At 37.0% G+C, this 17,142-nt stretch overlaps 3 protein-coding genes across 5 annotated transcripts; all 3 read right to left on the reverse strand.

Annotated features, from left to right (window-relative positions):
• Positions 1-1,629: 1,629 nt before the first annotated feature.
• On the reverse strand, positions 1,630-3,072 carry LOC131003545 (protein NEN4-like). Its single transcript, XM_057930060.1, has 6 exons — positions 2,612-3,072; positions 2,498-2,544; positions 2,353-2,416; positions 2,142-2,222; positions 1,954-2,067; positions 1,630-1,870 (listed from the first exon to the last, which is right to left on the reverse strand). The coding sequence occupies exons 1-6, from the start codon at positions 3,047-3,049 to the stop codon at positions 1,802-1,804; spliced, it is 813 nt and encodes a 270-aa protein (XP_057786043.1). The 5' UTR covers positions 3,050-3,072; the 3' UTR covers positions 1,630-1,801.
• Positions 3,073-6,202: 3,130 nt separating this feature from the next.
• Positions 6,203-9,871, reverse strand: LOC131003542 (bifunctional aspartate aminotransferase and glutamate/aspartate-prephenate aminotransferase-like). Its single transcript, XM_057930055.1, has 10 exons — positions 9,309-9,871; positions 8,458-8,695; positions 8,261-8,354; positions 8,084-8,187; positions 7,564-7,812; positions 7,335-7,448; positions 7,141-7,224; positions 6,863-7,033; positions 6,627-6,740; positions 6,203-6,500 (listed from the first exon to the last, which is right to left on the reverse strand). Exons 1-10 carry the CDS (start codon positions 9,443-9,445, stop codon positions 6,360-6,362), a joined length of 1,446 nt encoding a protein of 481 aa, XP_057786038.1. The 5' UTR covers positions 9,446-9,871; the 3' UTR covers positions 6,203-6,359.
• A 1,115-nt stretch (positions 9,872-10,986) lies between these two features.
• LOC131003548 (uncharacterized) lies at positions 10,987-13,506 on the reverse strand. 3 transcript variants are annotated; one of them, XR_009094713.1, is made up of 3 exons: positions 12,281-13,447; positions 11,675-11,885; positions 10,987-11,304 (listed from the first exon to the last, which is right to left on the reverse strand). XR_009094713.1 is itself a non-coding variant. In XM_057930062.1 (2 exons), exon 1 carries the CDS (start codon positions 13,410-13,412, stop codon positions 12,282-12,284), a length of 1,131 nt encoding a protein of 376 aa, XP_057786045.1. In that variant the 5' UTR covers positions 13,413-13,506; the 3' UTR covers positions 10,987-11,304; position 12,281. The 3 variants fall into 3 exon arrangements, 2 of the variants coding, with proteins under 2 accessions (XP_057786045.1, XP_057786044.1); XM_057930062.1 differs by lacking the exon at positions 11,675-11,885 and having other exon boundaries at positions 12,281-13,506; XM_057930061.1 differs by having other exon boundaries at positions 10,987-11,885; positions 12,281-13,463.
• Positions 13,507-17,142: the final 3,636 nt, after the last annotated feature.

Raw genomic sequence — 17,142 nt, forward strand, 5'->3', positions numbered from 1 at the left:
AGACTATATAGTTAACTACAAATTTTGTACTCCTCCCGTCCCACGAATCTTGACACTTTTTTTCTTTTTGGGCCGTCCCACGAATTTTGACACATTTCCAAATAAGGTAATAATTATTACATGCTCTCCTACTTTATCATCACTTTTATACTTTATTAACTACACATTTAAAACATTAATCTACAACTCCTTAATTCCGGTGCCGAAACCAAACGTGCCAAGATTCGTGGGACGGATAATGACTATTTACATTGACCAGGGAAAGATCGAAATAAGTGATATATATTTTATTGACGATTTGCACAGAGTATGCATCATGCAGAAATGAATTACGATAACTACAATCTTGGTTGTGTAAATGTAATTAGCAGGGATTAGTTAAAGCATCGAATTTTCTTTTGGCAGAAATATATTACTACTAATTAGAGGGTGGAAATTGGGCAGATTTATTGACTTACAAAGACCTATGAATGCCAAAAACTTCAGAATTTTCAAGTGTATAGTAATTAGGCTTGGGCATAATAATATATTTTCAGTTTCTGAGGTCCAATAATTAAGCTCGAAACTTGTTAAATCCAACGATTAAATCCAACATAATTAATTTTATACCAATATATTTAAATAATACTATAATAAATAAAAATCCCTCAAGACGTAGTATTTATCAAACTTTAGGCTTGTGAAATACAATTGAAGCCAGAATTCAACTAATTTTAAAAAAGATTATTCCGACCCCAAAAACATAAGTAATATGGCAGTCTAAATTATTTAACCGATTGATAAATGATAAACTAGGCTCGAACTATTCATTATAAACCCTAGCATGCATAATAATTTGATCTAATATGAATTCGTTAGCATTCTATTCTCCTACTAATTACTGTTATCAGATATCTCATCCATCTTCTTATATATGTCAACTCATGCCTTGTAACATAGTATTAAAGTTTTTTATAATTTGGACACCAAGATTAGGGTCAAAATGGCTTTTGATAGCATAGATGTTACGTTGTCCAAATTAAATATAATACTACATATACTCCTACGGTACGTTCTACATTGAATAATGAAAACAAATAACATCGCCAGTTTTATTGATTATAAAATAATTAAAATAAATAACATTAATTTATCTACTTATTTGATTCCTCTCTCTCGCTCTCCATATATACTAGCTAGTTAGCTAGGTAGGTAGGTCTAGCTACCCTATCGGAAAAAGATGTGTTTCAATTTGCCATACACATTGAAGAAAGGAAAGTTGATAATAATTAGGAAATGGAACGAAGAGGAGAAAGAAGATATGGGGCTACTGGTGAAGGAGATTGAGAAATGGAACAAGATCAATACAGATTCTAAGCCCACCACTAAGCCAGATATTGCCAAATGAGTACTATCTCTTCCATGCCTGTTTAATTTCTCAACTTTAATTATTATCACTTATGTTATGTCATGTGTCATAATAAGTTGCGAGAATCTACGTATTTGATATACATATATATGATTGAGAATCTGAGATATACGTCCTGATATCACAAAATTTGAGGAATATAACATGTAAATTCTTGCGACACAAACTGTATTTCGTATTTCATTTCATTAGTACGTACATGCTTGATGTGTAAGAATATATGAAAAGAATGTTAGATGAGGTGGATTTATTCATTGCAATATCCAATATGTTTGAGATTGTACATATACACAAGAATCAATGAATCATGGGAAAAGAAGTAGCAATACAGTCAGAAATCATCCTGATTCTTCTATCTATTAATTGAAAAAATGATTGTGTGTTCTTGATGTATCATCTAATCAACGACTGCGAATGCTTCAACAGATTGCTGCATATTACATTTTTCACTCTAGCTGTCATCTGTCACATACATGTAAATCAAACTGTCAAAAATGTGACAAATTTCGTTAATTAATTATACTGTAATAAATAATTCCACCAACCTTTCCAAGACTTTGTCTAGCATATGGAACAGCCCTTTGATGCACTGCAGAAGTCGATGGAGGCGATTTTCTACTTGCTTTTTCCGTATTCAAAGTAGTTGGGCTACAAGATTGCTGCAAAATTTACATTTTAATTTAGTCTTGTTTCATGTGATGTGTTGCATTGGTGAAGTAAAATAAGAACCTACCAATAAGGTTTTGCTTCTTGTTGTGACATTGGGGCTGCTCTGGCATTTCCAATTCAATGCACTTGGAGGAAGGCTCGATTCCTAAAACCAAACATATATATATACATATATATATATATGTGTGTGTGTGTGTGTGTGTGTCACAACTCAAGTTAGTTATCTCATATATATAGATAGCACGAGACGAGATCCTCTCTTCTAAAATAATTACCAGAAATAAGACTGTCGCGCAATGCTTCAACACCTCCAAATTCATCCTAACATCATCCAAGCTCCTAAACGTCAAACCAAGATAATAAATGTCACAAAAATAAAATAACATAAAATAATAGTAACAGAAAGTATAATATATATACCTGTGCTTCTGCTGTCCAAGACCGAAATAATCAGCCAACGTCGCCATCTTCAAAACAAAAATAAACATCAAAATAATCGAAAAACATAGACAAAAACAAATTAAATAAACCAACCTTCATATTTCCGGCTCTTGTTCCAAATTTCTCTCTCAAAACTCCCAAAGAATCAATGATTCCAGCAGGTGCAGGTGCAGGTTTATTAATATCAGCAAACATTTCTTTGATCCTAACACAATCAAATCTCTGAATATTATGCCCCGCCCATATCCTCCCATCAAGAATCTTGAATATCTCGTCGGCCACCTCCGCGAACGGCGGGGCCGCGGCCGCAGCCTGCCGCGTGATCCCGTCGGGGCGGGCGGTCTTGGCCCCCACGGCCGACAGATCGCCCGGCCTGATGAGGGTGCAGTAGCTCTCCAGCTCCACCAGCTTGCGAGGGCACACCACGATGGCGCCGAACTCCTTCACCCAGAATCTTTGCCCGGATTTCTGCGGCACCGTCGTTTCTAAATCAAAGAACACCATCTCTGCGCTTGTCTTCGGAGCTGCCATTTCTTTTTTGTTTGTTTTTGTTTTGGAGGGTTTTTAAATGAAGGGTTTTGCATGAAGGAATATTCTTTGAGGTTGATTGTCTTGTAATTCAAGTTAGTTTTGATTAAGGTTTTTGGAGAAAGTTGTCCTTAGCTTCTTCTTGAGGACCTAAGTTTCCTGTTTGGAACAAACATGGCTTTTCAAATTACATTAATGTTATTTGAATTTTTTTTGCATCAGAAAATTCTGTAATATTAATTGAAATTTGCTATATATTGTAGATGTGTGGGAGATAATATTGTTGATATATAAGATAATAAAAAAATAGGAGAAATAATATTTGGATTAGGGAATGTAAGAAATTGAAAAAGTTAGTTAAAATGGGAAGTTGATTCATAGTGTTATTCCCTGTTGAGTTGGCTAAACGAAAATGTACACGAAATACCATTACTACAGAGGTGGGGCTCTCATGCAGACGTGGCATTCAAGTACAAGTTAACTCTTCTTTGACTTGTCAAATTGGGTAACCTTTATTATACTTGTAAACTTCTAATTTTGGATTGGGCACTGCCATTTGCTACCTAGGATTTACGAGTTATGACCAATTCCAATATTTTTTAACATAGGGTTAAGTATCAATTTGGCGCATAACGTAAAGGCCCTTGTAGCTATTAACACCCTATTGGCAGGGGTGTGTCAACTAAGCCCCTGAAGTACCTAATTTTTGCCAATTAACTCCTCCGACTTAACGGACGGTTAACACCGTTAACTATTTTATTTATTTTATTTTTTTTATTTTATTGGTGGTGGGACTAGGGATGGCAATCTACCCGCGGGTAACGGATATCCGCGAAAACCCGAACCTATTAGGGTGGGTTTGAGAGGCATTAATTTGATATCAATGGATAGTTTCGTGGTTACAATTCACTATCCATTTAGTTCGTGGGTATGGGTTTAGATAATTACTATCCATACCCGCGAAACCCGATTACCCGTGAAAAATACCCGTCAATTACCCATCATATATTCGTGAAATACCCAAAAAATATATTTAAAATATGAGCTTTAGATTTACATATTAGATATGGGCCACCATATTTTAGAATTAAAATATATTAAAACTATGTTATTTGTGTTGATTTTTTTTTTATATATTAAATTTGTTATAAATTTATATTTAAATTCTGTTTCGTGGGTGGTGGATAGCCGCCGAATAGCGGGTTCGCGGATACCCAACGGGTAGCGGATACCTGCGGGTGGCGGGTTTGGATACCATTTGATATCCATGGATAGTTTCGTGGTTAAAAACCACTATCCATTTAGTTCGTGGGTATGGGTATGGATAGTCACTATCCGTACCCGTCGTACCTGATTGCCATCCCTAGGTGGGACCCACACCATCTTCTTCACCAAGCTCGCCGGAAACACACCGGAAACCTAATCCACCCCTTCCCCGAAACTCCGGCGTCGCAGCGGCGACAAGTTCACATCTTTCTCTCTCACGTCTATCTCTCTCTCACGCTCTGCTCTCTCTCGTCTATCTCATCTCTCACGCTCAACTCTCTCTCTCGGCCTATTCCCTCTCTTGCACAAAGGTAGCAGCCGCCACCTTCCACCGCCGCCGTCGCTCCTCGCCACCACCACCAGTTGCCGTTCCTCCACGGCGTAAAAGCGGCAGCATCAACAGAGTAACAACAGCAGCAACAACTCGACAGCAACTCCAGCAGCAGTCGGCAGCCGCGCGCAGCTTGGCCGTGCCGCCATCGTGCTCTGCCGCACCACCACCGCGAAGCGACCACTCTCCCACCTTTTTCAGCCCTGAGCGCCACCTTCGATCTTCCATAGCAACGAAAGGAGTAGTAGCAAAGCGGCTGAGCCTCCTCAACGCGCCGCCTTGCGGAGCTCGCCACCAGAGCTCCACCGGCCACCGTCGTCGCCGCCACGCCGGAGTTTCGGGGAAGGGGTGGATTAGGTTTTCGGCGTGTTTCCGGCGAGCTTGGTGAAGAAGATGGTGTGGGTCCCACCACCAATAAAATAAAAAAAATTAAAAAATTAAAATAGTTAACGATGTTAACCGTCCGTTAAGTCGGAGGGGTTAATTGGCGGAAATTAGGAACTTCAGGGGTTTAGTTGACACACCCCTGCCCATAGGGTGTTAATAGCTACATGTGCCTCTACGTTAGGGGCCAAATTGATACTTAATCCTTTAATATATATATCTAGAACGAATTCAAATGTTTATAAGGCTATAATAACCTTTTTTTTCTCCCGTCGATAAGGTTATTAATAAATTTCTATAGATACTAGTTGATGCCAAGGGCCGGCTGAAACCTCCCAACTATTTTATATCTACCATATTAAACTCTAAATTATATTCGCTTTATAAAAAATATTTTATATAAAAATATTTTTAAACTCTAATTATATTTATATCGAAGAACCATTTTTAGCCATTCGCAAAGAACTTATGAATGCATTTTCTTGTTCGATGAATACATCATTTGAGTTCGAAATTAGGCTAATCAGACTCAAAATTTGTTAAAAAAAATTGACTAATATATTTCTGTTAACAATATTATATTTGTAACAAACAAATACACGCATAAATAAGTGATTTTTTAACATCGACTTACATATAAAACTTTTAGAGATATAAAAAACACACAAAAATGATTAACATTTTCTAATTTTTACATCTAAACATTTTATGTTGAGTATTGAATTAAAAAAAACACTCATTGAAGTGAAATGATGAGTATAACAACATTTCACAAATTTTTGAAAAAATAATTTAATTATACTAATTTTCAGAAGTAAAGTGATAGAGTTGAAAATCAATTAACGAGTAAAATTTATATAATCAAGTGAACACATTGTTTTCGAGTCATCCCTATAAAGTTCAGGCCAACCCTATCGGGTGTCAGACTATTCGATTACAAGCTATTCGTGATGTAATTTTATCGGGTTAATTTTTTTAGCCTTAATCAGGATTATTGATTTAATCTGGTCAATCCACGGGTTTCGAGTTGAATTGGCATCCTACATTAATAAAAACAAATAAATATGTACTTTGAAATTAAATAGGTAAACATTTAACAGAGAGCACTTTCTATATAAAACTCTTCCTTTCAATAAACCAATTAACATGTTCTTCCGAGCATGGCACTTTCAAAATTCAACAAATATAACTGAATTATTTATTTTTTAAGAATCCAGTATGAAATGTGATTCACTACTCCAATGCAAGTACAGATCTCTTGAAATAGAATCCAACAACTAAAGTTACAACAAATTAGAAACTTCACATCCTTGAACATATGCTGCAGCCACCCTAGACGGGGACAGCGGGCTTGAGGGCAACGAGCGCGTTCTTGATCCTCTCCACGGCCGCCTCAAGAGTTGGCAGAGACTCAGCATATGAGATGCGGATGCAGGTGTCGTCTCCGAAAGCATCCCCGGGAACAAGGGCAACCTACAAGTAAGTAATACTCAGCAACCAAGAACAAGACCACCCAAGTAATACTCAGCAACCCTAAATATGTTGTGTGTGTGTGTGTGTTTTTAATTTTTTTTATTCAAGAAAGGGGTGGAGTCTTACATGAGCCTTGTCGAGCAAATATCGGCAGAGGGCCTCCGAACCATTGATGACACCGAAGCCATCAACCTTTGAGCCATAGTAAGAGCTGAAATCGAGGAAAAGATAGAAAGCTCCCTGCAAAAAGATGAAAAGAAGGTCGGAGATGAGAAGGACCCGAGAAATACTGGTTGCCCATCTCTTCACCCACACCACACATCCAAGAGTTGCCACGGTGAAAAAATAAATTAAGCTGTTACCTGAGGCTCTGAAATTTGGACTCCACCCAATTCTCCGAAGCTCTTGACCAGAGCATCTCTTCTCTCACGGAATGCTTTGACCATATTCGCGACTGCTTCCCCGCCAGCATAACCCAATCCTAGAGCAGCAACACCGGCCTTTTGAGATATACTGCTGGCACCTGAAGTTGACTGTAATAAAGAATTTCACATTTTTTTAGTGAAATTCGTCAAATATAACCGTCAAACTTACTTCTATGATCTATATCTGCCTGGTAGGTGAGAGAAATGCATCGCACCTGACTTTGGATCTTCCCACATGCAGAAACGAAGTGCTTTGGACCAGCAAGATACCCGAGTCTCCAACCGGTCATGGCGAACGCCTGAGAAGATGGCAATTTAGTCATGTTAGAACATCAGCATTCTTTGAGATAAAAGATAGCCTACAAAGGTGAGAAAGAAGGAAAAGTATGCCATTCTTCGGGGAATTTACCTTTGAAAAGCCATTGACAGTCAAAGTTCTATCCCACATGCCTGGCAAAGATGCAAAGCTTGTATGACTTGCTGGGGCATAAATGATATGTTCATAGATTTCATCGGATATAACCTGAAACGGTAAAACTTACGAAAGTGAGAGAGAGTGTGACAATAGAACTAAATATTAGTAATCTTTACTGCAGCCCAATTGGAGAGAGAGAGAGAGAGAGAGAGAGAGAACTTACAAGAAGCCTGGGATGCTTTGCTACAATCTCAGCAATCTGTTCAAGCAGTTTACGGGGGTAAACAGACCCTGTCGGGTTGGATGGGGAGCAAAGAATCAACAGCCTCGACTTCTCAGTCAATGTGGACTCTAGAACCTTTGGATCTAGAAGGAAATTTTCAGATATGCTCGTAGGAAGAATTACAGGGGTAGCGTCGGCCAACCTTGCCATCTCTGGGTAGCTCACCCAAAATGGAGCTGGAATAATCACCTGCAGAGATGGGTGCATAAGGCATATTAGAAAACAAAATTAATTTCATTTTCAGTTTCTTCTTTGATAAAGCCTATACTCCGAATAAGCACAATAAAAGCTCAAAAAAACTTTCGGACTTGGGCAGAAAACGATTCACCAACTTGCTATTAAGTGTAAAAAAGCAGGCATCATTGGCAACATATAAATCCACTATCGAAATAACAGTAATTCAGTTTTTAGAGTTGAATGCAAGAAGCCAATCTCGTGTTTTAGAAAGATAAAGATTTACCTCGTCTCCAGGGGAACATACTGCAAGAACTGCCTGAAGAATACACTGTTTTGCACCATTGCTCACCAAAATCTGATCGGGTGTGTAGGATATTCCATTCTCCTCTGTTGTCGAAGAAATAAAGATTTATGCTACAGACACAAGAATGATACACAAAAAAAATTGTCACGTGAATACCTTTAAGCTTGTGACAAATAGCTGTGCGGAGCTCCAATGTGCCTGCATTAGGAGTATACCTAGTGAACCCTTCACGAATTGCATTAATCCCAGCCTAAATTTGTGAAAATGGACGACGAGCAAGATAACACAATCAAAATCATTTTACAGTTTTCCCAATTGACATGAATTGGATTACTGAGCAATTTAGATATTACCTCAGCAATTGGAATTGGAGTGTCGAAATCCGGTTCTCCTGCTGCTAGTCGAATAACGGGGACACCGGCTTGTACAAGTGCAGTTGCCTGGTCTGTGATAGCCATCGTCTTTGAAGGCTTCAAGGAGTTAACTCTAGGGCTCAACGAGATATCAACCTGCATCGTGTCCGAGTTTATCTCTGCTCTCACCGATGCACTAAATCCTTGAGGATGCAGTTGCCTTGTTGTAGATAGCGATCTACACAAAATATATGGATGGAAATCAGAATCAAAGCTACACTGAACTACAATAACTAGACTGGAAATAGATAGAACTAAGCAAAACAACCAATTCCAATTCAAGATTGTGGCAACAGAGCTCATAACATAACAAAGTTTCAGCCGAAAACTTCTTCCCAGTCCAAATGTATGACAGAATCGCAACTCTCAATTAGCTCAGGCATCAATATATATTGGATTAAAGAGAAAATATTACACTGAATTTTGTATAACTGTAACATTTATTGGCAACTTAAACCAGCATTGAAACATGAAACTGCAGACAATCTTAAGCATTCGGAACAAGACATACTCGAAGATCACTAAGAAGGTCGAATTCCATTCAAAAATCACCCATTAAAACTAATCAACAAGGCATATCCAAAAGATCACAGAAGAAACCTAATTCGAAACAAGACATTCAAACATCACCCGAAGAAACTGAACAGATTCTAGAACAAGAGTAAATTCTCATATCTAGAGTCAATTTGAATGGACGAAGCTCGGAGCAATGAAATTCAAGGGGAGAACAAAGGAGCCCATCAGTAAAAACAAACAAACAGAAAAGAAAAGGAAAAAATTAAGTAGCTTACTTGAGGGAGAATGTCTGCAGTTGGGATGAGAAAGAAAGTGAATTGGAAGTGAGTGCAACATTTGCGAGAGATTTAGGCTGAGGCTGGTTCCCAATTCTTGATGTGGGCTGAATAGAAAAAGAGGCAGCTGCCGGCATGTTTTTTTAACCAGAAAAGATTCGTGGGCAAGAGCTAATAAATGATGACAATGGAGAACAGTCGGGTAAAATAGAGACGCTACTACATGGGTTGGTGGGAATACAGAGTAGGTGTGTGTGGAATCGGTAGGAAGGTATGAAAGTAAAATACTCAGGGGAGAGTTGGTGGATCTCTCCTTCTGCACCAATTTTTTAATCTTGTTATTTTCAATTCAAAATAGAGACGGGTCTTTTTTCTTTTTCAAACTTTCAACATAATTAAAGCCAGGAATGGTTGTTTGGATATCCACAAGTTTATGAGAGAGTTTAAAGGTTTAACTCTATAATTTCGGTTTAATCATTTTCGCTATTTCTTCACGTGTATTGATAAGAGTGGACGTTGTTTCTCCCTCACTTTCTCACCTTACTTTATTCGTAATTTCATCTTGTACAGCGAATTCTCTTTTGTGATTCACAAATATATACAGTGAATTCTTTTTACGTCAAGGCATCCACAAGTTTTTTTTATACAAGATACATGTTATACCATAAAATAAAATATATATTATGATAAATTAGTAAATTTAGTACAAACTAGACTATAATCAAAAGAACAATTAGAAGTGTGTATGTTAACCAAGCGATAAGAGATTAATGACTAAGACCAAAAAAATTTGGGCTCGAGTCACCTGTGGCGCGACCCTTAAATTTATTTATTTAATATGAAAATACAATCCACCATGTATAAGTATTAATGGAACTTGAATCAACAATCTCATAAAAAAAAAGATTTAATCCAATGATCTGTTGAAGACAAACTTTATTGTCTTAGCCTTGCCACTTACGCTTAGGCCTCATTCACGAAGGTATTCAAGTTACTTGCCGAACGAACATGTTCACTTGTTATTTTTAGTCCGCTGCTATTCTGATTCTATAAAGTTGCAACTTTGTGCTCAAAGGCTAACTCAAAGCCACGGAGAATCCTATTCGAGACATACTTCAAGCCTCACTAAGAAAACCTTAATTCACAACACATTCAAACATAACCCAAGAAACTTAAACAGAAACAAGATATATTCAAACACCAAACAAGACATTCAATCATCGACTGAGGAAAACCAAGAAAAATCCGAAAATACCCAAAAAACCTCAACAGAAATCTAGGTTAGAAAATTTGATTAATCCAATCCACAAGTCAATGCAGAACCCTGGGAAGAATCTATACTTGGCAAAAGATGTCAAGTCAAGATGCAAATTTCTGCTGTAGCAGAGCATCGTTCAATTGCGTGATCTGCAATACACGAAAAGTCTGCAATGAACTCGAGACTTCCTGGTCGAACAGCTGGGCTACAATTAATACAAGAGAGTACAACTAATCTTTGCTATTCCAATCTCTGAGGCTGGAACCTCAAACAATAGGTATACCAAGACGAACCATATTTGTAGACATACGGGGCAGTCATATAAGGTTGCTAATGTCATGCTCCCTCAGTCCCAAAATAGGCTTATATCTTTACACAAATTAAGAAAATGTATTTAGGAAAGTGAAATGGTCACACAAATTTCTCACTTTACCCTTGTTTACTCATCTAAAATAATATATTGTTGCTTTAAAAAATCATTAAGTAAGATTGTATCATGAAAAATGAAAATTTAATACACTTTGAAACAAAGAAAAGACTAAGTTTGGGATGAAGAGAAAAGGTTTTAGAAGACTATTTTGGGATGGAAACAAGAGCAGTTGTAATAACACCTGATTAGTCTTGGTTAGGCCAGCCAAGGAGCTAGGCAGTCCGAACCCTCTCTCTCTCATTTTCCCCCCAATCAGCCTGCCTACGCAGTAGGACCAGGCCTGCTACCTAGCACCTTCGCAACATTGCCTGAAAAAATAGTTATATCACCACACTATTGCCTGAAAAAATAGTTATATCACCACACTATTACGATTGAGAGCTGTGATTACTCTTAAAACACAATGCAACATAAATACAATCTCACAGGTTATCTATCATTGGCATTGTATAGCATCAACAACACAGTCTAGATGGATCCAGAACTTTCATATTCTCAATTTAACAATCCTTCACAAAATATATTAATACAGTTCTGCGCCTTGTGGGCATGTCAAGCTAACAAAGAAAGCAAATAAACAGCCAAAATCGTACCCTTTTTGAATCAAAAGCTTATTCGGTTATTCCATTAAATCCATTTTGTGTAAATATAGTCAAGAAGTACAGAGGGAAATCTTGCCTCAAGATTTTATGCTGAGCACCATAGATGTATAATGTGCAACACTAGCAACTGCTTCTAACATATTTGGGCTGGACACTACTGATGATAAATACTCCATACTACTACAGCACATTCCCATTGGCTGTATGGAAACTTGTTACAGTAGGTAATGATATGAAAGCTTAAAAGTTGATAAGAGCAAGAGTAACAGATCTCTATCCAGTAATAACTGCAAAACAGATAGGCAAGTAAAATAAATGCAGTAGACTAGCAAACACTGCCTGTGACTGAAGTAAATCGCATTGGCACCTGAATACAACAATCACATGAAATTTGTGTTCCAGAAGAATTTCCAGATTATACATAATCCTCTACTTACATAACACAAAATCGTGTCAGCTGACAACAGTTCACAAAGCATTACAGCTTTTCCATAATTTTGAAGTAATCTTGTAATTAAGAAAACCACGACAGTACAGAAAAGAAAACTATGGGGTAACAACAGAGCAATCATCACCATCATAAAGAAAATACTAGTAATTTGAGCAAAAAGAATTCATTTATCGCAACCACAACTACACATATGAAATGCAGAAAGGCATTACATTTCCAAACTTTTGGTACCTCAAATCCTGGTACATGAAGTATCGAAGTCATCCGGAGCCACTCTTGCAATCCAAGTACTAAGAGTTTTCTTAACATCAGCATGATTCACATAGGCCAGCTCATACATACTACACAAATTTACAACAAGCGTCTCATTCAATGCCACAGTCGGAACCCTCTCCAATGCACTTTCCAACACCTTGATCGAGTCCGACAAATCCCTCAAATACATCAAACAGAGAGCTTTGTTGTTGATAGCCACAACGTCGGATGCATCCCTCTCCATACACTCTTCATACTCCCTCACAGCAGACACATAATCCTTCCCAACCAAATAAATCAATGCCTTATTCCTACCCACCAAATTCTTTAAACTCACATCCCCACTCTCACTCTTCTCCACCATTTTCTCGACCAATTTAAAGCTCCGTTTCGCCCCATCAAGATCACCGTATTGCATCTGCACGTACCCTAGTTTGGATACCATGAAAGGATCCTCGGTTTTACAAGTCTCCGCCTTCAACAAATACAGACACACCTTAAATTCCTTCAGACTCAAATGATGACTCACAATTGAATTGATCACAAACGTCTCACGCTTCTTCCAAAGATTCATCGAGATTTCAGTAATCGAATCGCGACTGCGCGACAATTTCGTGTCGCGAATGAAATGCAGAAGGACGTAAAGGCGATCAAGGGATAATTGGCGATCACCTAGGGTAAATGGCAAGTGCACGTGCAACCAACGGAGCGCGAAAGGGATCATGGATCCGGGATTGTGGTTCGGGTACTGATCCGGATACGACTCGAACAGGTATTGCTTGGATCCGAGATCATCATCTAGGGTTTCGAGCTCTTGCTGCGCGTCAGCGTAGCGGCGGAGCTTGACCAAGGCGAGAACATTGAAGGTGAGGTATATTAGGTGTTCGTGCGGCCGCGAAAGAAGGGAGAGCGATCGCGAACGCGCCACCTTGTCTAGGATCGTCCGCCACGCGCCGCGGCAGGCGAGGTCCTGCAGAGTGGAGAGATCGTGACAGTGGGAGTTCAGAGACGCGTACGTACTCGAGAGCGGGTCGTCTACCGCGTCGATGGAGACGGAGGTGAGCGGAGGAGAGCTCGCCGGTTGTGGTGGTGATTCAGGCGCGTCCATGGCGGAGGAGAGCTATCGTGCGCCGTCGATGAAATGGTGCACCTATTTGTTGACTTATTTTGCTTGAGATGAGTTGCCGCGGCCCAAAATCATTGGGCTTTCGAAAATAAAGTACGAGTTGAATTTCTATTCATTATTAAAATTGAAACAATTAGTCGATTAAGGTCTTTTAACAATGTTGGCTCTTCCTCTCAAAAAAAAAAAAAAAAAACAATGTTGGCTCTTAACTCTAACTCATCAAATAATCTAAAATATTTTATTTGTGGTTACTTTTCTCGAATGATATTATTCATCTGATCGCATATATTTTGATATTTTTCCATATTCGTATTATAATTTCTTTTGTATCGAATAACAACAATTGACTAAAGGGAAACAGTTTTATTTCATCATCCTTGTGCTTTATGACTTTTATTTGCACTAAAACAAATCTAATCATAAGTGAAGAAATAATATTGATGAAGAAATCTTATCCATTATCTATAGAATTTAGTGTGGTGCTAATCCTTATTATAATTTGGCTTAAGCTACAACGTTTTTTCTTTTTCCCGATAAATCTTCTAACCATTCATTCATAAAATGACGCGTGTCAATGTAAAATCATGGCAACTTTCTATGACTACAGGTACAGAATCTGCAACATCGGATTACCTCATTAGTGCTAGAGATTTGTCAAAGTCTTGTTTGGCGCAATTTTTTTTTCACAGAAACTAGTTTTCGAAATTAATTTATTCACTGCACAGCAGAAGAACTTTTTTACTTACTTATATTTTCTGTGTTGCAATACATATTTTACTAGAATTAATCAACGCTATGTTACGTGTATCGAATGACACTATATATATGCTGATAGTTAGTATGTATATATTGATGAAGTGAATAAATGTTTACCAAAAAAAAAAAGATTGAACATAGAGATTTCCTGTAAATCTCTTAAATTTTTAGAATCACTTTAGATAAATTATTTCCTAGATTACCATTTTTTTTATGTGAAATGTAGTCAAAAAAATAAATGTCATCGATCGTCATAACATAAGCTATCGCCAAACATGACTTACTGGAAACTTATAAGCTAATAAGAGCATCCACAATGGTTACACGATAGCCATTACACGATAGGGCTATCGTGTAACCGTTGCGGGAGAGGTTTACACGAGGGCTACACGTTCTATCGTGTAGCCCTTTAAACGGTGAATTTTTTTTTATTTATTTTTTTTCAATTTTTCTTCTCTTTATAACTAATTCTATCATGTAAGCTATCATGTAACCCCACTGCAACATCTTTACACCATGTGGTCCCCCATCATAAAGTAGGCTATCATGTAAGATATCATGTAACCCCATTGCGGATGCTCTAATAAATGTATATGAGTTAATATATATTTGAAATTATGTTATCACATTATTCCCACAAACTAGGTGTGCCTTTACGTGTACTTAGATAGAAAGATGCTCATATATAATCACTTTGAAATTGATTTTACAAAGTTTGGGAGGCCTAGCTATAAATATAGGGTGCGACACTTTGCCATACCTCCACTACTTTAAAATCAAGAAAAGTAAAGAAGATGGGTCGAAAAATTGACATGAAAAAAATTGAAGACATAACAAAATGTCAAGTGACATTTTCGAAGCGTCGCAGCAGCCTCATGAAGAAGGCTAATGAAATCGCGATTTGCTGCGATGTTGATGTCGCATTTGTTGCATTTTCGCCTTCTGGCCGAGTTAGCAAGTTCTGCAACAAAAGAAGGTTTTTTCGTTTTTGTTTTTTGGAGTCAATTAAAGAATCTTGGTACATACATAAAAAAATGAAAAATTAAGACTAATTGGAGTAGTTTTTTTACCTTTTATTTTTCCCCCTCACAGAATCGAAGATTTGCTCCATCGTTATGTTAATCTACCAGCAGAAAGTAGACTGAGGTACTCAGAATTCTCTCTCTAATAAACTTTCAATTATATATGTTGTTTAACTACTTACTTTTAGTTGTCTTTTGTTAATGATTGTGATATCTTGCTGTGGTTGATGAGATGCAGTCAATTAGATGATGTTCAGGTATTTTTAATACCATAAGGTGCGCTCTCTTTGGTTGTAAATTTATCATGAGAAAAAGAGGGATAATCAATATTTCACCCTTTAAATTCTTCCTTTTTTTTTCTCATTTTCTATTTCACCCTTACAATTCCTCCCTTTACACTAAAAAAGAGGGATAATATTATCCCTCCAAAAATGGTGTGATAATAATTCCTTTTTGTAATGAAAATGATGAATGAGTAAGGGTCAACTAGGAAATGAGAAAAAATAAAAGAAGAATTTAAAGGATGAAATTTTATAGTTATCTCTTATTTTCTCATGATAAATTTACAACCAAGGATAACGCACCCTAATTAGTTTATATATAATAATTTATTTTGATTTTCTTCACTATCATATATCGATACATATTGAAATACGACAGCACTTATTTCTGTTCAATTATTTACATGAAGCGAAAATTGGAGAAGTTGAAGAATCTCAATCATATTAAAAGTGACACTAGCAAGTTGCAATATTTGGACAAACAGTAACATACTCTCTCTCTCTCTCTCTCTCATTTATACCTTACAGCCTGTTGATTTTATTTTTGATTTACGTGTAGAAAGGCTAGCAGCCTTGCACCATATATATATATATATATAGGGTGTGGTTCTAGAGAGAACTACATTATTTATGAGAACGGGAGAACCATCAAATTTAATGCATTCACTATAAAAATTAATGCATCCGCTGTTAAAATTAATGCACTCAAAAAAATAAAAAAAAATGCTCCCTTCAGGATTCGAACCCAGGATCTGCATTCATCCAACAAGATGATGCATCCACCGTAGATCTTGATGATCGAATGGCTGAAAATGGTTCTCCCGTCTTCTTTTATTTATGGTTCTTTCCTGAACCTCTCCTTATATATATATATATATATATATATATATATATATATATATATATATACTTTGTTTTAATGTATGATTGTTTATGTGAATTTAATTGTGTTAATAGACAAAAATGCTCTATTCCTTACGTTGCATATGAAAAATGTCTTACTTAATAAATTTAAACATTTTATGCCCTAATTATGTGAATCACCTATTTTACTCTTTGATGTTGATGAGTTTGCTTGGTTTTTTGTGAAAGTCTTACACATTTGATCGATTTGACAACTATCAATCAAGAGTACATATGATCGGTGAGTGGCTAGATCATGTGTTCGCCCAATAAAATCATGTGTCCGTCCAATGAAATTATGTGTCCGTACGGGCGGACACATGATTTTATCACCCATAACATGTGTCCGATCGGTAAAATCATGTGTTCGCCTGCTGAAATTATGTGTCTGTTCGGGCGGACCCATGATCTAGCCATCCACCGGTCATATGTACTCTTGACTGATAGCTGTCAAATCGTTGATTTTTATGACTGATAGCTATCAAATCGGTCAACAAATCAATCAAATGTGTAAGACTTTCACAAAAAACCAAGCAAACTCATCAAATCAAAGGGCATTTAAATAATAGGTCATAAAATGCTTATGTTTATAAAAGAGGACATTTTTCACATATAACTTAAGGAATATGACATTTTAAATTTTCACTCAATTTAATTCCACATATATATCTATATCTAGTCTTAGATTTTGTCCTGTACGAGTTATAATATACTTTGTCCATCCCATGAAGCAAGAATTAGTTCTTTTTG

The sequence above is a fragment of the Salvia miltiorrhiza genome, unplaced genomic scaffold (assembly GCF_028751815.1).
Source record: "Salvia miltiorrhiza cultivar Shanhuang (shh) unplaced genomic scaffold, IMPLAD_Smil_shh original_scaffold_220:::fragment_1, whole genome shotgun sequence".
In the NCBI taxonomy this organism is placed as follows: domain Eukaryota; kingdom Viridiplantae; phylum Streptophyta; class Magnoliopsida; order Lamiales; family Lamiaceae; genus Salvia; species Salvia miltiorrhiza.